This window comes from Protobothrops mucrosquamatus, unplaced genomic scaffold, assembly GCF_001527695.2.
Source record: "Protobothrops mucrosquamatus isolate PMUCROS unplaced genomic scaffold, P.Mucros_1.0 scaffold24, whole genome shotgun sequence".
NCBI lineage: Eukaryota > Metazoa > Chordata > Lepidosauria > Squamata > Viperidae > Protobothrops > Protobothrops mucrosquamatus.
Window position 1 is genome coordinate 517,681 of NW_015386409.1, and position 21,334 is coordinate 539,014.

Here is a 21,334-nt window from a genome sequence, read left to right on the forward strand (position 1 = left end):
TATAATTGATTTTTTAAAACTAGTCCTTGACTAGCAACAGTAATGGAACTTGCCCATTACAGTCATAACGGTCTTAAAACAGGTCACCCATGTGACCAACCTGATTTGACAACTTTTGCAGCAGTCATTAAGCGAATAAGTCATTAAGCAAACCAATTGTTCACTATGGCAAGATTTCCTGAAAACCAGAAGTAAATGCTGGTTATTGGCAAAAACATTATGAAACCTGGTCACATGACCACAGGATGCTGCAAAAGACTGTAAATGTAGGCCTAACATGCAGTCATATGACTGCAGAGGGGGTCAGCCATTGGAACTTTGGAACTGGGTTATAAGAACTCCTGGGGAGGTCCATCGTAAGTTTGAATAATCCCTAAGCCACTGGTATAAGTCAAAGAATACTTGCATACAATGCAGTTAATATTTGACACATAATATATGTGACATGACATATGTGACATGATAAAGACATAAATCTTTTGATATTTGATTTCCAAAGTTCACATAATTCCAATTATTGGTCAGAAGGGATTGCAGAAGGGGCTTATCCATCTGATCTGGCGATCCAGTAATATGGATATGGAATCTGTAAGGTAATTATACTGTTAGGGAAACCGACTATGCTCTCCTGAAAATTATGTTTTATGGTTTTTAAGGGTTTTACTGCTTTTAATTTTTGACTTTGTTGTACAGTACTGTTCTTTCCGGTTTTAACTTTGTATACTTCCCATAGTCTTAGTATCTACTTGTTCTGTGACAGTTTTGTAGAAATTATGTTGCATTCACCTTTAATAGAAAAGTGGAATGAAGGAATTAGAGTATGTCTGAAGATTAACTGTATCTGTAGATCTAAAACCATAATCTGAATTGCATCAAATTTCATAGAGGCATATGCTATAGTACTGTTGTATTTACAATTTGTTTGCTCTTGATTTTATTTTTCAGTTAACCGTTTATGTATGACTACCAGTAAGCAGACAGGCTTTTTATGTGATAACAGAGAGACCTGTATTCCAGCCAGTGAAGTTTGTGACACAAGAAAAAATTGTGACAATGGGGAAGATGAGCAAGAAGCATTATGTAGTAAGAGACTTAAGTACTTCCTCTTCTCTTCTTCTTATTTATTTATTTATTTATTTATTTATTTATTTATTTATTTATTTATTTATTTATTTATTTATTTATTTGATTTTTACCCCGCCCTTCTCCTTGCGGACTCAGGGCGGCTAACAGGCTGATAAAAACAAATACAAAAAATACCAAAATACTATCATTAAAACATAATTAAAAAGAAATATTTCTCTCTAGGATATCTTAGGCTCCTTGTAAAGAATATGTGATTATATATTCTGCAGTTTTAATGTATCATGTTATTATTTCTGTTTAGAAGGGAACATTTGGTTATTTATGCTATATCTTAAACAACTGGCTTACTATAGGGCTACAACAGGGGTGTCAAACTCAATTTCATTGAGGGCCGCATCAGCATTGCTGTTGCCCTTTGGGGGCCGGGGGGGCTGCGGCCAGGGTGGGTGTGGCCTACTGGGTGGATGTGGATGGAGTGGGTGTGGCCTACTGGGTGAGCGTGGCCAGCTCTACATCGTTCGTGTCAAGGGTCCCTGTGGGGGCCTGGGCAGGAGTGGGACAGATCTGAGGGTCTCTGGCACAAGGGGGTGGGACTGGGGCAAGCGCCAAGGCATGGTCCATTTCTTCACTTCTCACAAAGGATGACACCTCCCCAGCATGCACCCAGGGGGCGGGGCTGACACAGCAGGGGCCGGTCTCTTGTTGTTTCTAGTCGGCCTTGTGGAGCTAAGACTGAATGTGTTTCAGCATAGATGGCCACCACAAAATTGTACATTGGCTCCCAGCCAGCCTGAGTCAGCACCAAGGCAGCGGGGGCCGTTCCCTCACTGTTTCCAGGATGGCTTCGCGGGCCACATGAAACCACTCCGCGGGCCGCATCCGGCCCCCGGGCCTTGTGTTTGACATGTCTGGGCTACAAGATCTCAAGGTCTAAAACTGCTGTACAAATGTTCTTAAAGCAATATAGAAATTAATAGGCAAATATGTTCGCTCACATGCATATTCATTTCTATAATGTTTTAAGGACACTTGCACAGCCTGCATATTAAGTTGCACAATATCTTGAGTAATTCCTCCCCAATAACATTTGAATTTGAATGTTTGTGGTTTTCAATTGAATCTAAAATTATTTTTCTAAATAAGATCCCTTTATTCCACTGCTCTAGCAAATAATATAAACATTTCCTAAACTGAAGAGACAGCCCATAATATCAGGATAAGCACAGTGTTCCTGAAAAGCAGAATATGTATAGTACAGATAGTCCTCAACTTACAGACATTCATTGAGTGACCATTCGAACTTACAACAGCACTGGAAAAAATGTGACTGATGACCATTTTTCACACTTACCACCATTGTAGCATCCCCAAGGTCACATGATCAAAATTTGGATGCTTGGCAACTGGCATGTATTTATGCCAGTTGCAGTGTCTCGGGATCATGTGATCACCTTTTGTGACCTGGGGAAGCCAGATTCACCTGAAAACCATGTTACTAACTTAACAACTGCCGTGATTCATTTAACCACTGTGGACAAAACTCAACAACTCTCTTGCTTAACAACAGAAATTTTGGCCTAAATTGTGGTTGTAAGTCAACAACTATCAATACTAACAAGTTGCTGTACTTCTTGAAACAGAAACACTGTCATAACCACCAGAAATGAACTAAGAATAAAATGATCCCAGACCTCTTTGATTTCTTCTGATGTATCTGTGCATGTGTTTCATTTCAGCAAATACTTTTCATACAGTTGCATTGTTCTGCTAACAAATATGGAAGTTTTTGCTTTGGTGTCAAATATTTTTTGCATTCATCCTCTGCCCCAGTTCATTTCCCCCCATCTTATCCCCAATCCATATGGTCAACCAGGTTTTACTATGTAATTATTTGAAGATGAGCCCATTGGGATTTTTAAAAAAATCTGCAGCATAGCTCAGGAAAATACAGCAAAGAAGAGCAGAAAATGAGAAGCTGGAAGGAAATCTTCATTGACCTTGGACGGCTTACATCACATCTGAATTTCCTAGACCTAGAACATTATGTTTTAAATTGGAAATAGGCTATGGTCAAAGACAAGATTCAAACATTCTGCATTTCTTTAGCACCACCACTGCAAAGCTCCTGTTGTCCCTTTTTGAAAAATTGATAAATGTTGTCTTAAGATTACAATTAACAGATTTGATCTGAGAAGTTGATTCTAACTGAAATGTAACAATAGGTCTTGATCACTGTCCCATCTGACACTTTCTTTATTTCCACTTTTTTCAGAAGGTAGATTCATACATTGCACTAAGGCAGGGGTAGGCAACCTTGGCTCTTTTATGACTCGTGGACTTCAACTCCCAGAATTCCTGAGTCAACTATGCTGCACTAAGGCATACTGACTTGACATCTTAGGCTAGACTGAACTGGAATTAGTATTACCATAGTAATTATCAGGGGGTTGTGGGAAGTCAACCTTTGTCTTAACATGTTGTCTGAGCAATTACGATTTGTAATGTGGAAATTTTTTTAATTCAATATTAGATTTATTCCTATACGGTCTCTAACCCTCCTTTTGATCATTAACATGACCTGCAAGTAACTGAAACTGGAGTACTATGTTGCAAACAAAGTCAATACAATGTTGCAAAGATTGCTAATCTACTTCTTTCACTGATATGATTAATGCCCAGGCTAAGCTAATTAACCTGGCAAATAATAGCAGACAAGGAAAACCTTTTCCCAATTCAGAGTTTCCTTGGCTACACGGAAATGGCATCCAAAGTCAGCACATAGACACACACCAAAGGAAAAAGATCTACACACACACTAAGCAAAGTAAGATAAGTTTTCCATCAGACCTGCACATCTACCAAATTAAACATTACAAGGGCACATTCACACATACCTTCCAAAGGACCATTTCTCCTATAAATATTTCTGGCCTCTGTACCCCAAATTGTAGCTACCTCAAGTGCTGCTTCTATGTTCTCGAGTAAATTTCTTCCTCTTCAAGCAACTGAGCCCAGTGTCATTCTTTTGCAATCCCAGCTCAGATTTGGACTAGAATATTCTTCTGACAATAAGCTCTCTTTAGAGTTGAACATGCTATAGGTCAGTGGTGGCGAACCTATGGCACGGGTGCCAGAGGCGGCACTCAGAGCCCTCTCTGTGGGCACGTGCGCCGTCACCCCAGTCCTAGGCCTTCAGCTGGCTTTTATAAAACCTTTTCGCTTTAGGCCTCTGCCGCCATGTGCCCCTCCCTAAAAAAGGTTCAATCAGTCAATTTCAACTTCTCGCGGGAAAAAAAGATCTTCCAAAGTTGGAATTGATTGATTGAACTTTTTAGTCCCACCCAGTCTGCCATTACCACCACAGCCATGCCCACCCAATGGGCCACACCCACCCAGCACTCGACGATGCATAAGTGGGTTTTGGGTTGCAGTTTGGGCACTCGGTCTCTAAAAGGTTCGCCATCACTGCTATAGGTTCTTTTCTAGTGTGATTTGTTTTGTTTTGTCTTACTATATTGTATGTACAGAGACAATTATGGATTGTTCAATAAACCATAGTTTAGCACAAACTGCAAGTTTGATCAATGCATCTTATTTTGGCCTGTAAACTCATTTTACCAGGAATCCCTGCTTTTGTACAGTACTCCCTAAAAGGCCACGGTGGGAAAAAAAAACCTAGTTAGCAAACTTAGGTTGTGGCAAAAATACCTTTATTGGTATACAAATACAGGGCTTCTTGGTACTCAATATACACAATACAGAATAATGTAGTTGGAAAGGCCCTTGGACGTCTTCTTGACTCATCCTCTTCTCAAGCAGGAGACCTCCTGTACCATTCTGGACAAATGGCTCTCCAATCTCTTGTTAAAAACCTCCAGTTGATGGAGATCAACTCAACTCCTTTCAGTTTTTGTTCCAATTCAGGCTAACAGTTCAGAATTTCAGGGGTACAGTTTAACTAAGCAAAATTGGATTTTTTTCTAGATATACTTTAGAATTACAATCAGTATATAAAAATATTTAAACTTTGGCATCCAAAATGTTTAAACCAAAAACAGCAACTGAAATAATCAGTTTTTTAAAAAAATAATCAAATTGATTCTGAAATAAATAGTTCAACAAAATCAGTGTTCCGTCGACATTGCCAGGATATACCTTATATTTCCTTCAGTACTCAAGTTTTATACTTGACAGGTTGGGGTTTATTTATTAGGATAATATTTTTTCTTGACAGGTCACATTTTAAGAAACTTTTTATTTTACACCATTGTAAGCTTACATGTATTTGTTTTGTTTTGGGTAGGTGATTTGCCAAACAGTCTCCCTGGATACTTGATATTTTATTGCAAGAATCGCAGGCTTTGGATCTACGCAGACAAACGGTGTAATGGATTTAATGATTGTGGAGATTGTTCTGATGAAATGGGATCACGTGAGTCCTTTTTAAACATAAATGCATATTTTAAGGCTTTTGTTGTCTCCCAAAGTGTTTTACATTAGTTGACCTTGCCCTCAACACACACACACACACATATACAACAGAGGGGAAAACAGAAGACTGGTTATTCAAGTCCAGAGCAAAGGAATTAAGTGTAATACAACATAGAACTATGCAATTCTGACTGGTTTTTTCCTGCTTTACTGATGTTCTTCCTTATGCAGGTCCTTTGACTTTCTGGCCAATGGATGAAAAAAAGGGTTAGGTAGTTCCATAAGGAAAGAAAAGGCGTCCCTGTGAATTTTACTTTGCTAGTCGTTGCCAACTCTAGGGGTGCAGCAGTCATCTCTGTTTCAAGACTATAAGCTAGAGTTTATGGATGGATATAATTATAAATTGATCAGCCCCCGCTAAGGTTTTTTTTTAAATACCTCTTCCATTATGGTCTATGCCAGACATGTCAAACACAAGGCCCGGGGGCCGGATGCGGCCCGTGAAGTGGTTTCATGTGGCCCGCGAAGCCATCCTGGAAACAGTGAGAGAATGGCCCCCTCTGCCTTGGCCCTGGCCCAGGCCGGCTGGGAGCCAATGTACAATTTTGTAGTGGCCATCTATGCTGAAACGCATTCAGTCTTAGCTCCATAAGCCCCCCCACCCCTGCATGGCCTGAGAGGAACAGTGAGGCTCCTCCAGTGGACCATGCCTTGGCGCTTGCCCTGGTCCCACCCCCTCCTGCCAGAGACCCTCAGATCTATCCCACTCCTGCCCAGGCCCCCTCAGGCACCCTTGACGCGAACAGTGTAGAACTGGCCACACCCACCCAATAGGCCACACCCACTCCATCCACGCCCACCCAGTAGGCCTCCCCCACCCGGCCCCCTGAGGGCAACTGCAATGCTGATGCGGCCCTCAATGAAATTGAGTTTGACACCCCTGGTCTATGCCTTGCTATCTTTTCTGTACGTCTCTGCCACACCATACAGGCCCAATATATTCAGGGAGTAATACAAAACTGGCAGATCGTGTTTAACTAGGAAGCGCAATGGAATGTAAAGTGCTGTGTTGCTATATTATTTACTGATCAGCAAGATTTTTCCTGAAATAGCCTTGTAAATAAGATCAAGAGAATGAATTGGCATAAATATATTTAAAAGACTCAGAATCTTCTTTGGCATATGATTTCTCTAATCTCGAGCCTTTCAGATGAGTTAGGGCTAGAGTTCTCCTAAGTCTAAGTAAGCATTGCTCACAGCCAATGTTTCACAATTCTGGGTAGGGGACACTTACGTAGGATTACCCATTATTCACCGTATGATTTTCAGGAAGAAACATCTTATGAATGGTGTTCATGTGTGGTTTCTTTCTTTTTAATCTCGTAGAAGCCAACTGTCCTCCTTGTGGATCTCAGTTTTGGAGTTGTACCCTGGTGGTCTTCTATGATTATTGTACTTGCATTCCTAGAAGTTTTTGCCGAGATGGAATACAACATTGCTTTGACTGGTCTGATGAATACCTCTGTACAAGATAAGCAGATGATAAACATAACCTTGGAGAAAATAAAAAGCAATCCACTGAGAACCAGGCTGCGATGGAATTGCAGATAATTTTAAAGAGACCTCACAAAGAATGTTTTATATAGTGTTGTTGCTCTTCACGGCACTTGCCCTGCTTGGCTGCAGGGGCCACTTGTTTTGCACTGCAGTCACCTAGTTCTCACAGTGAAGCTATTCATCCATGACAGCCAAGAGGATTTTGGTTTTCATTCAGTTTGTCACAGAGCCTGACACTGCTGTTTCCAGATCAATGGCTTGTTTAAATTCAGTCTTTATAATCTTCCAATCTTGCACAGATGCTCATGTACCAATAAAGCACCTCCTTATATTTGTACATCAGAGGTTATGAACTTTCAGCTTATATCAGCTTAAGTTGTTTATGAGAGGAGTGTTTAAATATATAGAAGAGCCACGTCTGATATTTAGATGGCAGGCCAGGAGCCAACAGTGAGATCAAGACAAACTAAAACTGAATTCAATGAAATATATTTTGTACATTTTAATATTTATTTATTGTCCTTTTCTATCACATTAGAAACTTGGAACAAATGGCTGCAGCAAAGATTTTTGAACATTGCACTGAACAGGAAATACATCCCTTTAATGAAGAGGAAGCTCAAGCAATGTTATATTTGCAATAAAAATAGTACTTAGACTTACATACTGCTCCATAGTGCTTTACAGCCCTCTCTAAGAGATTTACATAGTAAGCATATTGCCCCCAACAATCTGGGTCTTCATTTTACCGACCTCGGAAGGCTGAAAGGCTGAGACAACCATGAGCCTGTCAGGATCAAACTCTTGGCAGTGGACAGAGTTATTCTGCAATACTGTACTCTAACCACTGCGCCACCATGGCTTGGATTGTAATGGGTCCTTGGCTAACAAGCAATAAAATCACCTTAACAACAACAATGGAGATTACTGGGATGGCTGTTGCTAAGTGATGCAATCATGTCTCGCTTTATAATTGCATCACTTAGTGACCAAAATCTCAGTCCTAATTGTGGTTGTAAATTGAGGACAACCTGTAGTTCCCTCTACTGTCTAGCCTGAAAAGCCCACCCTTTCATGTTTTTAAATAATTCAAAATAAAAATATTTTCCTATGGAAATTATAATTAAGTCCAAAATCTTACTTCATGTTTTTTCTGGACCCTGAGAAACTTTGTAACTTTCTAAAATCAAAATTTTAATCAACCCTTTTGCTGTTTATTCCAGAAAAAAAATCCTTATATTTAAACTTCTTTTGCTAAGAATTGAAGGAATCTCACCTGATGTTGTAAAACCTGTCAATTCAAAAGTTTTCAAATTAAGAAGTAATTTCCAAGACTGGAAAAGTATGCAAACCCAGTGGTCCTTAAAGATGCCAATTGTGGTTTGAGCAAGATGGATATTCCCTTGTCTCCCAGCGCATTAGACCTAGCAGAGAGCACTGTCTTGTAGTCTCTTTATTAGGAGCAATTGTATGGACCACTTGCTGGCGATCTCAAATCTCCCACCTTGTCTGGAGGGGAATTATGAAGAGCCAATCTACTTGCCAGCTCTTAATTCTGCCAGTCATCAGCTTCACCATCTTCAGTTTGCCATTTCTTCCCCCAAAGACACCTTTTTTTGTGTTTTGACATGGCAGAAAAGTGTGCTGCTTTTTAGTGACCATGGTTAATTCAAGGGTCTGGAAAAAATAAGAGTTCATAGGCCATTTGCAGTCTCAAGAATTATGTTCCCATCTGGGCAATTACTGATACAGGCAAGAGTTCAACTGGAGTGGATGTTTGGGAAAAGTTAAAGGATGTAGGGAAAATCGGCAGGAGTTACTAGGTGGAGAATGATGGCCCCTTTATGGCTTGTGGACTTCAATTCCCAGAATTCCTGAACCAGCATGCGCTAGGCAAACTCTGGGGGAAAAAATCACATAACTATATACAAAGAAAAGACAACCAAGTTTATGAATGCCCCCTCTCACATCCCTAAATATTTGAGTCTATTAGTAAATTCATACTAATTGTTTTCCTGAGCAAGGAATTTCAAAGGAGAGCAAGCATAATTTTCTATGCATGGGGTGTATTACTGCTTAAACAAATTCCAACTCACTACAGATTTATATTAGTAAATCCTCAGTTTGATTATGCCATGATGGGCTCAGATTCGGAGTCAGAGGAAAAGACTGACGACAAGCAGCCAGCTCCAGCACCACCAGATGGGCTGCCAAAGCAAAACAGCAAACAGATACAATCACTCTCTGAAGGGTGTGGAATTACCATCCCAACACAAGAGTTTGGAGGCTGCAGAGAGCTCGGAGGAAAGGCACTCTTGAGAAACTGCTTGCGCTGAAGGAGTGAATGAGCTACATCAGGGCTGCTTCTATTAAAATGGAGCAGCAAGGATAAGCTCTCCATTGACGACAACCACCTGTTAACTCCCCCTCCATGTACCCTGATTTGTGAACCTTGGAAAACTGACTTTGAACCGGCTGACAAATCTGCTATAAGCTTTGACCCTCAAGACTTGACTCTAGCTGACTACTGTTCTGAGTGCTGCTTTTATTCATCTGTAAGCCAAACTTGCTAAACTTTGGCAGGGAACTTATCTCTATACTTGAAGTGTGTGTGTGTTTGCCTCATTTAATGAAGAGAATAAACCCACCGCTTCCTGTATTATTTGGACACGACTGGCCTGGGACAGGAGAGTTTATAAGGTGGAAAGGTCAAATTTAATTGGCGAGCTCCAAGTTTTGAAACCCAAAACTGCACAGGCTGTCTTGTATTACTACTTTTTTTAAAAAAAAAAAGTTCAAATATATATTTTTGAACATCACAATTTACGTAAACAGTTCAACAATAACGCTCTTCAGCCTTTCAGTTTTCTGCATTATATTTAATTCCTTGTGGTCAAGTCTCGCCCTGTTTCTTCAGATACAGCATACAAAGAGGCTACATCACGCAAGAATGACTTGCATGAATTAAGACGCCCCCAACAAAAATCAACACCCAGGGCAAAAATGAATCATAGCTAGTATCATTTCCAGCATTTTCTCAGTGAACCCACCTTATGTTTACCTAAACATCATAAAGTGCTCGTTTATTGTATGTATAGAAGTACATGTTTATGGAGATTCTCAATCATCCAGGTCATAGTTATCCCAAAGATGCTTTTTCACAAGGCAACTGGACTTACTTGTTTTTCTTTGAAGACATTTCGCTTCTCATCCAAGAAGCTTCTTCAGCTCTGACTGGATTGTGGGGAATGGGAACTTTCAGCTGTTCCAAGAAGGCTCCACACCCATTTGCACTACTCAGGTGACCCTGGAGACACAGTTAAGCCTCCAGGTAGCTTTAACGACTTGCTAAAAGAATGCAAATGAACAGCTGTCTGCAGGAGTATAAATCCTTCCATTCCCCACCATCCAGTCAGTGCTGAAGAAGCTTCTTGGATGAGAAGCAAAATGTCTTCAAAGAAAAACAAGAAAGTCCAGTTGCCTTGTGAAAAAGCATCTTTGGGATACAGCAAGCGTTTCATATTCTTTATAATAGTTTGAAAATAATAATAATAATAATAATAATAATAATAATAATAATAATAATAATAATAATGACAAAGAAGTCTGGATAGTGGACAGGGCAGTGCCTGGAGATAGCAGAATAGATGAGAAAGAACTGGAGAGGGCAGTGCCTGGAGATAGCAGAATAGATGAGAAAGAACTGGAGAAGATAACAAAATACAAAGACCTACAAATAGAAATAGAAAGACTATGGCAAAGGCAAGCAAGGGTAGTACCAATAGTAATAGGCGCCTTGGGTGCAATCCCAAAACAACTGGAGCACCACTTGACCACCATTGGCACTGACAAATTTGCCATTAGTCAATTGCAAAAGGCGGCCTTACTAGGAACTGTTTCCATCCTGCGACGATATCTGTAATACTATCAAACATCCACATCTGCCTATCCCAGGTCCTTGGTAAGGACTCGATAGGTAGACAAAAATGCCAAATCCAGTCTGAACCTCTGGCTGACTGTGCGATGATCAATAATAATAATAATAATAATAATAATAATAATAATAATAATAATAATAATAATAATAATAATAATAATAATAATAATAATAATAATGTTGGAAGACTTCTTTCCAGCCCATTAACTGCAAAAATAGAATGCATCATTTATTTTCCAAGTTTTTTTGTTTAGAGAGACAAAGCTGAACATCAGCCAATTAGTCAAAAATGTTTACTTTATTCAATAAGAGTTTAGCAGGTCCCATTCTGTCTGTGAAAAGCTAAAGAGTTCTGATTGAAGATGCTGTTTTTTCTGCTCAGTTGCAGTTCTCCTTCTCTTTGGTAATTCTTCCATCATTTCCGTGTCTCTTTGTGGTAAAGGATTATCTGATATCTCTGTTCGTTCTTTGTAGAACTGCAAGTTCTCATAATGTTCTCTTTGCTTTTCTCCTAACAGTGATTCTGGAGATCCTTCTGCTCTGGGTCTTTTTCCATCTGCAAACAACAACAAAAACCTTCTCATGAAGTGGCCACAACTGCATTTTTATGTTGCTATGTTTTGGCCGGCAGCATCAAGAAAAGAACATTAATTTATATAGATAAAGCATTTTGAAGGCTTCCAAATGTTCAAAGGATTACTATTTTAATTCTTCCCATCATTTTAAATGAAGCCTGAGGAAAGGAGGAATCTTATTACATAAGGAGAAAGGGGAAGTTTAAAAAAAAATCCATTTCAAGTTAACTGTTACCATCTGTGTGTGTACAGCCTCTTTGGCTCACAGCTTCAGTGAGCAAAAATATACATCAATTTTTTAAAAGTAGTTTTAGCTGGGACACAATTGTCTTTATTCAATTACTTACAGAAATGTTGAGCTGCTAGTCTAGATTTTATACTTTCTTTTGGGTTAACTACTTCTAGGACGACATGTTTCCACTGCAAGATAACCTGAAAAAGTTAATTTCCATAGTGAGTATGCTGATAAAGCTAAAAAGAAAAAAAAAGTTCTATTCCTCTGTAAGACAATCAACCAAAATGCAAAAGGTAGTATTAATTATGCATAAATTATGATACTTAAATGAACAAGTGTCATTAATGTCAAAAACTGTGATACAGTTAACTGAATTGAAAGAATATACATTATAATCTAATAGCTATCCTTTTTAAAAGCTTAAACCAAAAGTAATAATTCATTTAAAAATATGTTTCTTGTTAAATAATCATTATTTATTTATTTATATTTCTAAACCTCCCTTCTCCCTCAAAGGGCTCTACAATATATTATATATTATATATCATAATACTTGTAATAATAATATACAAAGCTGAAATTAATATTGATAAAATATCCACTTATCTATATGTATTACTTTAATGCATCTAAATAACAGAATATTAAGAATCTATTTTACAACTGTCATACTGAAATAATATATTGTATAAAAACTGAGAAGATGGAACAACATGATCTGCATGGTTAGATTTAATAACATGTCAAAGGACTGAGCTAGTTCTACATTAATATATTATGGACAGGCTTCTTCAAATGTTACTCATTTAATTACTATTTTGTATATTCTTTTTTATTATATAAGCAATGTTACATTTTGTTTGTACTTCATCATATCTTCTTGTAGTTATATTTTATGAATAAAATGTTTAAGCATTAAAAAAAAAGAAAATATTTGTTATTGATGCCTGACATTTTAAAACATTCAGACTCATTTTACTGTTTTATATTAAAAATGGATATTGATAATTTAGAAAGTACCTGCTCTGCCCATCCTTCTGTTTTGCAGCTGCTATGATCAAATTCTTTTAAAGGGATCTTCGAACGGACTAGGTCTGTTAGTGTCTGGATTTGATCAATTATTTCTTTTGTGTCCTAGCAATAAAGAAAAACCAAAATAGACTGGCTATGTTCATGTCATACAGTGCTGTCTATGGTTTGGCTTAGCAAATTCAGCCTTTTTGTTTGTAAACAATGCTTTATAGTTTAGTACAATGAGGCAGCCACACACTGATTTTATTTATTTATTTATTTTTACTGATTGAAAGGACGCCTAGCTCCAGATGATTCTGGGTGCAAACAAATGATATGTATCTAGAGGAACTCAGTAAAACACAACACAATCACAGCAAACAAAATCTTACAAGGGCTCTCACGCTACTCTGTCCCAAGGCCTAGAATAAGGATTTCACCGCCTCCTGGAGTATAACCACGGTGGGTGACACACGGGTCTCCAGAGAATATCATTTCAGAGGGTGCATGCCATGACTGAGGAGGCCCCAATAGATGACACTGTTTTACACAAAGGACTCAAAGCACACTGACTCTGCCAGATCTTATCAGCATGTTTCCTTGCAATGTTTAAAACAAATCATGGCTTCAGATTAATATGTGAATCCCATCCATTCTATAAAACAACAAAGTCAATGACAAGACTTATGACAAGGCAGAAATGTTAACCTTTTTATATGTGAGAGTGTATGGGATGTGTACGTATATGTGTGTGCGTGTAAAATATACATGTGCCTAAATCTAGGTGTTAAACAAAGTAAATGCTTTTTTTTACCCTGAGGCCCGTCCCAGAGAGATCCAAATAGTTCAACTTCTTGAAAGGACACAGATACCGAACTCCTTTATTTGTGATTCCTGGATTATCTATATAAAAACAATATTACATTAAAATGAAAGCTGTTTTACATACACTAAAGGGCATACAACAGATAAAAGTAAGCCAAAGCTACTTAAATGTTTCTTAAATTGACCCTTGTTAGAAATGCTAAACAGTATACCAATTAAGCTATTATTGTTACTTAACTGAAAGGGGTTCGGAAAGCTTCATTTCTTTGCCAAAAAGGACTATATTTTAACAAGTATGATTACATTAAGCAATGTCTTAGGAATTACAAGAAAATATAAAATAACTAGCTATGGATTGTCACACAATTATGAGGAGCAATAAGACTGCCCTCTAGGCCCCTTCTTTCAGGCGCTGTCATGTCCAAGGCTTATGAAATGATACCTTCTTGACTGCAGCCTCTCTTTGAAATATTACCTCTTCTTAGATTAGCCTTAATTTGTTATATTTCAGGAAAGCCATAAAATAAAACTTTTTTAGAAAGGCTTGGAAGAGGATCTGGAGGTTATTGTTTTGGGTGGATTTAAGCTCTATGTAATATTGCTTTTGCTATTGAAATTATTATTTTGTTATACAGTCTCACTGTTTTAATATTCTTATTGTAGGAAATAAACATAAACCACTCAGAGTCCTGTTGGATTAGAGCAGGGGTCTTCAAACTTGGCCCTTTTATGACTTGTGGACTTCAATTCCCAGAATTCCTCAGCCAGCATGCCTGGCTGAGGAATTCTGGGAGTTGAAGTCCACAAGTCATAAAAGAGCCAAGTTTGAAGACCCCTGGATTAGAGTGGCATTATAAACCTGATACAAAAAAAGGAGAAATATCAAATTTCATGACAGACATTTGCACTTTTTCTTTCCCACTACAGATATTCCTTGACTTAAAACCACAATTGAGCCCAAAAGTTCTGTTACTAACTGAGACCTTTGTTAAGTGAACTTTGCTCCATTTTATGACCTTTCTCGTCACAGTTGCTAAGTGAATCACTGTAGCTGTTAAGTTAGTAACACGGTTGTTAAGTGAATCTGGCTTCCCCATTGACTTTGCCTGTCAGTTTACAAACGTGATTATATGATCCTGGGACCCTGCAACCGTCATAAATATGAGTCAGTTGTCAAGCATCTGAATTTTGATCATGTGACCCTGGGGATGCTACAGCGATCATTAGTGTGAAAAACGGTCCTAAGACTTTTTTTCAGTGCCGTTGTAACTTTGAATGGTCACTAAACAAATGGTTGCAAGTCAAGGATTACCTGTACGTGAATAAAGATTAGATATTTGACATCAGAAACTCCTGTTCCATTGAACTCCAGAAAACAAGGATATTGTACCATCTTGTTTACTATATTCGAACTAGGAACCTCAATTCTGCTCAAGGGAGTTGGGGAACATGTAAGATTAATACATTAAATTGAATTAAGTTAAATAAATCACGTATTTATTTAACCTCATCACTGAAGTCTTTCAGCAATTTACAACAGCACACGAAGCCAAAACTAAAATTAAAAATAGTAAAAATCCAGAATTCGAACTCTGTTTAAAATATGTCTTCATCTTGTTAAAGCCAACATAAACAATATATTTACGGCAGTGAGTGCATTCTAAAGAAGCCGAACAGCTTCTGAGAAAGATCAACGGGTCACTGCAAGGTAACTTTGAGAAACTGTAAGCAAACCTCCTTCACTAAGAGGATCAAAAAGAAAGAGATATACCTTCATATAAGCTGGATATATTCCAATGAGACTATAAAGTTGAATTACTAGTCCAGGGGTAGGCAACCTTGGCTCTTTTATGACTCGTGGACTTCAACTCCCAGAATTCCTGAGCCAGCATTTCTGGGCTCAGGAATTCTGGGAGTTGAAGTCCACGAGTCATAAAAGAGCCAAGGTTGCCTACCCCTGGACTAATCCTTTGCCTGGAAACAAATTGGCAGCCAGTGTAATGATGTTATCATATGCATAATGGGATGTCTTTGACCAAGCCATAGGCTGCATTTAAAGTTCTGACTTTGCTGATTAGAAGATTGCAAAAAGTGATCACATGACCCTGGGACCCTGCAACCGTCATAAATGCTTGCCAGTTGCCAAGCATCTGAATTTTCCTCACGTGACCGTGGGGAGGCTGCAACGGTCATAAGTATAAAAAACGGTCATAAGTCACTTTTTTCAGTGCCCCTATAACTTCCAATGGTCACTAAATGGATGGCTGTAAGTTGAGTGCTACCTGTACCAGCTCTCTAATCTTAATTTATACTTACCGGACAAATCTAATACTGAGAGATTTTCAAGGCCTCTTTTCATCACTCGAACTCGTGCCGTCATTTTGCGAAGCCCAATATCTGATAAGCAGTTATCTTTCAGGAGAAGATGAGTTAAACTGAAGTAAAATGTAAAAATTGCAGTTTTTACAGAAATACCTGAGGTATTTCTCTGTTAAAAGAGTATTTCCTGAAAAGCATCAATTATTATTTCGGGTTTCCTCTCTCAAACTGAGACCAGCATGAACTCTTTATGTAATCACAAATATCATACATTAATAATGTTCAGAAAAAGAGCATTAAGATTCAGAAAACACATTTTAGTACCTTAAAATTTATTTGTCTCAAAGGTCTATATAAATAATAAACCTAGTTAATGTATTAATCTAATCCAATTTGTTGTGTATGTCTTGAATTGCAAATTTGAACAAACTTCAAAGAATCGTGAATTAAATAGTTATGACACTATTAATCTGGACTTATGATTTAATTATTTAAACAGGGATTTTTGTATCACATGGATTATAATACAAGTATGGCATGTATTAGTATGAAAAAAGTACCTTTCTTTCTTTGAAATATTTAAGCAGTCACTCTTTTAAGACCCTCTGCTTAAAAAGCTGTCCTCAGTCCGTGTGCTATACACATACATGTGCATGTCCAGAAAACACTTCTTTGTGGACTATTAAACAAGAAAATCTGGTGAATGTGTCTACAGAAACAGCTGTTGTTTGAACTATAGACCAGATTTAGATACTGCACTAAATCATGTTTTGATTAACCTGGTATGTGAAGTAACCTGTAATTGCTGGATTGATATAACATCCCAAATCATAAATCAAACAGGTTTCATTACAGCTCAGCATGATATAGCATGTGAACCCACTATATATATATTTCAACTCTACATGCACAAGAATGGATTAAGGAGAAAAAAACAGGAAAATTTAAGTACTTCCTTCTATGTGTCTATGGAAGTTCTCAATCATCCAGTTAGAACTAAGGAAGCTTCTTGGATGAGAAGCAAAACATTACTAAAGAAAAAAAAAAACCAAGAAAGTCCAGTTGCCTTTTGGAAAAAGCACCTTTGGTTCTTCCTTCTACATTTTTTCTGCCTTTGTGAAGTGCATCCTTGTGAAGGAAGAAAGCACTTATTTATAACTAGCTGTACCCGGCCACGCGTTGCTGTGGCTCAGTCTGTGTCACAGGTGTTTGTGACACAGGTGTGACATCTATATAATAGTAGGTATATAAAAACACGCGCGTATTCGAATGCAACGTTGTGTCAAAATTTCAAAGCAATCGGTGAAGAACTTTCAGAGATTTAAGATTTTGAACAAACGAACATTTACATTTTTATTTATATAGATTACCTGTACAGAGAAAGCCAAGGTAATATACCATAATCCTTGACTTACGACCACAAATGACCCTCAAATTTCGGTTGCTAGGAAGTTGTTAAATGAGCTTTGCCCCATTTTATGATTTTTCTTGCCACACTTGCTAAGTGAATCACTGCAGTCGTTAAGCTAGTAACCCAGTTGTTAAGTGAATCTGGTCTCCACACTGACTTTTGTTTTTCTAAAGGTTGCAAAAGGGGATCACCTAACTTTGAGTCACTGCACCCATCATAAATATGCCAAGCATCCGAATTTTGATCATGTAACCGTGCGGATACTGCAACGGTTGTTAAGTGTGAAAAACAGTCAGTGCCGTTGTAACTTTGAACAGTCACTAAACAAATGGTTGTAAGTCAACGACTACCTGTAATTGGTAAGATGTAGGACAGTGGTGGCGAACCTATGGCACAGGTGCCAGAGGCAGCACTCGGAGCCCTCTCTGTGGGCACACATGCCGTTGGCCCAGACTTGCCTCTCCCCGCGACCCCCTCCTCTCCAGCAGCCCCCCTGAAGGAGAGTCACCCCCGAGCGCGGCCCACACGGAGCAGCGCAGCCAAGGACATGGCAGCTAGGCAGCGTAGACAAGACTCTGCCCTCATACCCCATCATGCAGTTGATGCTGCAGGGCGCGGGCAGAGGGTGTAGCCGCCATAGCGCTGCTGGGCTGCCTGGGCGATCTGCAGTGGGCCCTGGAGGCAGTGAGTGGTCCTGTGGGCAGGCAGGGCGGGGGATGGGGGGGCAGAGCAGGGGCAGGGCAGAGGGGTGGGGCCAGGTTTTGGGTACTCGGTCTCTAAAAGGTTCGCCATCACTGATGTAGGGTCCAGAATAAAATCAAGCATGAGCCTCAGCAGCTCTTTGGGCCAGTGGCTCTCTCTCTCAGCCCAATCTACTTCACAGGGTTGTTGCTTTGACGAAAAAAAGAGGAGGAAGGAGGGCTATGCATGCCACTTTGAATTCCTGAATGGAAGTTGGGATATAAATCTAACAAATAAATAAATAGTGGCATATAGCGGCATATAGCATGTACTTTCAGCTAGCGCGTACAAAATCAACCATTAGAATACTAAATCTGTAATAATTTATTCGATATGTAACAGATAAATGTATTTCAGGCGTGTTATAATTAAAACTGGAACTGATTTCAGTCGCCATAGTTCTTTGAGCAATAAACAAACAAATGAGAATGCTAATTTCTCTCACAATTATTATTACTGTACCTGGACAGACTTTCATTGGTGACATGCTCTAGCAGCTCATGGTCATCACCAAGTTTACAACAGGACAAATCCAAATGTGTCAGACCTCGGAAAGATTTAATTTCTTCAAGTTTTTCAGAGATAATTAGAGAACTGTAAAGAATGAAAACAAAAATGTTAAGCTCCTACAACTTAGCATTGTCTTGGGCACTGTCTTCTATTGCTGAAAATTTAATACTACTAATCATCTTTACAAACAAACAAAATAGTGTAAGAAAATAGTCTTGTTTTGGAAAGTAGTTTGGGTCTCATATATTTTGGAAAAAGCAACCACAGATTTTGTTAATGCCCAGCTTAAGCCACTTCTAATTATGCTCAGTTCCATTTCAATATAGTATCGAAAAGAACTCATGCAGTGATGTGCTAGTAAAATCATACAGTACAGTCAGGAAGGATCTCAGAGGTAATTTGGTCTAACTCCCTGCTTGTGCATGGTCTGCTAAAGCAAGGATTAGGCTTATTGTCTCTAAAGCACAACTACAACAAAACCAATTTTCTTTCATTTACAATTTACAAAGCATCTCAACAAAAGGCAAAACTGATGCAGGTAGAGCTGGGATCAAAATATAGTTAGGTGCAAAGCTGCAAGGAGTAAGCCTTAATTCATTTTCTTTAGATCAGTGGTTCTCAACCTTTTTAATGCCACGACCCCCAACCGGTCGTAGGTTGAGGACTAAACCGGTCATAAGTCGGGGACTAAACCGGCCGTAAGTCGAGGACTAAACTGGTTGTAAGTCGAGGACTACCCAACCGGTCGTAAGTCGAGGACTTTCCCTGCCCGGGAGCGCCGCACATGCGTGGTTCCGCCCCCTGCGCCGGCCGAGGCGTAGCTGGCAAGCGGCAGAGACGGAGCAGGCCGACCACCAGCTGGCCCAGCCCAAGGGAGGTAAGGCACCCGCCGGAAAAGGGGGAAAAAAATGGCGGACAAAAAAATGGCGGACAGCCTTGCTTGGCGACCCCCGTGAAATGGTCGATCGACCCCAAATGGGGTCGCGACCCATAAGTTGAGAACCACTGCTTTAGATGTCAATACAGTTTATTTTCAGGTGACTCTGTTAAGAAGGTTGCAAGGAGTATTCCTGTACATTTAAAATCTAATACTATAGAAAATGCTTCCCCAATAGGGTATTTTATTTGCCGGGGGAGGAGTACCCCAACTTCTATAATTCTCAATGAGCATGAAGTCTTAACACATTTCTGGGGTAAATTAAGTTGAAGACTACCCTGTATCCTTTGTAGACTTATTTATACGTTTACAACATTATTTCTCATACAAAACAGTCACAACAGCAGCACAAATTTAAAAACTTATGATAAACTAATAAGATTAGCTTATAAATATCAAGCCAGTAAGATTAAACTTCAGATTTAAATAATATCTTTCAACTGCAAATGAAGCAATAATTCTTCAGTTTCCAGCTATGTAACGATTCAAAAAGTAGAGATAGGCGGTTCAACCTATCCTATTTACATTGACTTAATTTCACAGAGCATTCCAATTTTACACTTTCTTGAAAATCAGTATATATACTCCATTAGCATACAAACCTACTACTATTAGCAAACAGTATGTGCTTACCCATTTCTCAAGCATAGTTTCTGAAGCACTAAGCATCCATAAGCATTAGTGAACGTCTGCAAAGCATACAGCCCTGTTTTTGATTCCATGAATTTCTGCCTAGCATCTGCAGCATAGAAAAGCTTTTCTGCTATCTGTTCTGGAAAGTCATTCAGTGAATCAACATAATTAATATTGTCAGCAATATAGCTCAGAACCAGGCTGAAAAGAGACTTAGCAGAATAACGAAGACTTCCCTCCTTTGTGTAAGTAAAGATAAAGTGATCTGTCCTTCCATTGTCATTTTCCTTGTTGACACAAAGCTCAACAGAGAATTCTTTGGAGAACAATCTTGAAGGCCTTGAATTTGGACTATAACTAATTCCTTTTCCTGAAGCTTGATTTATCATAAAGAGCTGACCATTCTCTCGAACATATATACGTTCTCCTTCTGGAACATTTTCGGCACCAAGATAGTATGACATTTTGCTTTCAGATTTCTGGAAGGAAAAGATAAAATGAACAAGGTAAAGCGTTAAAGAAGTGGAATAATTTTCCAAAATTTATTCCATTTATGGCTTTTTTTTCATTCATACAGATAGTTTAATATCTGTCTTTGTGTCCTTGCAGGAGAGAAAAAAAATCCACAACTGTCCTTATTTTAAAATTGATAATCTAAAGCAATATTTCTCAACCCTGCAACTTTAAGATGTGTGGACTTCAATTCCCAGAATTCCACAGCCAGCTTGCTTGCTTGCTTGCTTGCTGTGGAATTCTGGGAGTTGAAGTCCACACATCTTAAAAGTTGCCAAGGTTGACAAACACTACTCTATAAGGCAAGATTAATCCAATCCATGAAGCTAAATATACATACATACATACATACATACATCTGCTGTCCGGAGAAATTTTTGAAGATGCCTACAGCGTATTCGTATGACTGCAAAGGAGAAGTCAGCTTCGTTTACTCCCCGTATTGTAGTTAACTAGTAAATTCTTTCAACTTACATGCAATATAGTCAGATTGTTTCGATTTCAGCAGGGGAACATTGAAAACAACCAGCAGCCTCCCCAAACCCACTCTGAGGTATGCAACTGGGGAATCTACCCCCCCTCCCAATCCGTCGCCTCCCAACGAGACACCCCA

At 38.8% G+C, this 21,334-nt stretch overlaps 2 protein-coding genes across 4 annotated transcripts in view; one reads left to right on the forward strand and one right to left on the reverse strand.

Annotated features, from left to right (window-relative positions):
* Nucleotides 1-7,670, forward strand: part of LDLRAD1 (low density lipoprotein receptor class A domain containing 1) — a 13,196-nt gene extending 5,526 nt beyond the window's left edge. For all 3 annotated transcript variants that reach the window (XM_015810877.1, XM_015810878.1, XM_029283120.1), the window contains 3 exons: nt 946-1,083; nt 5,390-5,518; nt 6,904-7,670. In XM_015810877.1, the coding sequence (XP_015666363.1) occupies nt 946-1,083; nt 5,390-5,518; nt 6,904-7,052 (416 nt within the window). In that variant the 3' untranslated portion in view covers nt 7,053-7,670. The remainder of the gene's footprint in view (nt 1-945; nt 1,084-5,389; nt 5,519-6,903) is intronic.
* A 3,619-nt stretch (nt 7,671-11,289) lies between these two features.
* On the reverse strand, nt 11,290-21,208 carry LRRC42 (leucine rich repeat containing 42). Its single transcript, XM_015810876.1, has 8 exons — nt 21,196-21,208; nt 20,209-20,687; nt 18,591-18,722; nt 15,974-16,092; nt 13,647-13,735; nt 12,842-12,955; nt 11,934-12,018; nt 11,290-11,567 (listed from the first exon to the last, which is right to left on the reverse strand). The coding sequence occupies exons 2-8, from the start codon at nt 20,670-20,672 to the stop codon at nt 11,314-11,316; spliced, it is 1,257 nt and encodes a 418-aa protein (XP_015666362.1). The 5' UTR covers nt 20,673-20,687; nt 21,196-21,208; the 3' UTR covers nt 11,290-11,313.
* Between the last annotated feature and the right edge of the window lie 126 nt (nt 21,209-21,334).

Coding starts and splice junctions, on each gene's coding strand:
- LRRC42 (XM_015810876.1), bottom strand. CDS start 20,672: ATGTCATACTATCTTGGTGCCGAAAATGTTCCAGAAGGAGAACGTATA. Junction 18,723..20,208: donor AAACTATGCTTGAGAAATGG/GTAAGCACATAC, acceptor CATTCTTTACAG/TTCTCTAATTATCTCTGAAA. Junction 12,019..12,841: donor CAGAAGGATGGGCAGAGCAG/GTACTTTCTAAA, acceptor TAACTTTTTCAG/GTTATCTTGCAGTGGAAACA.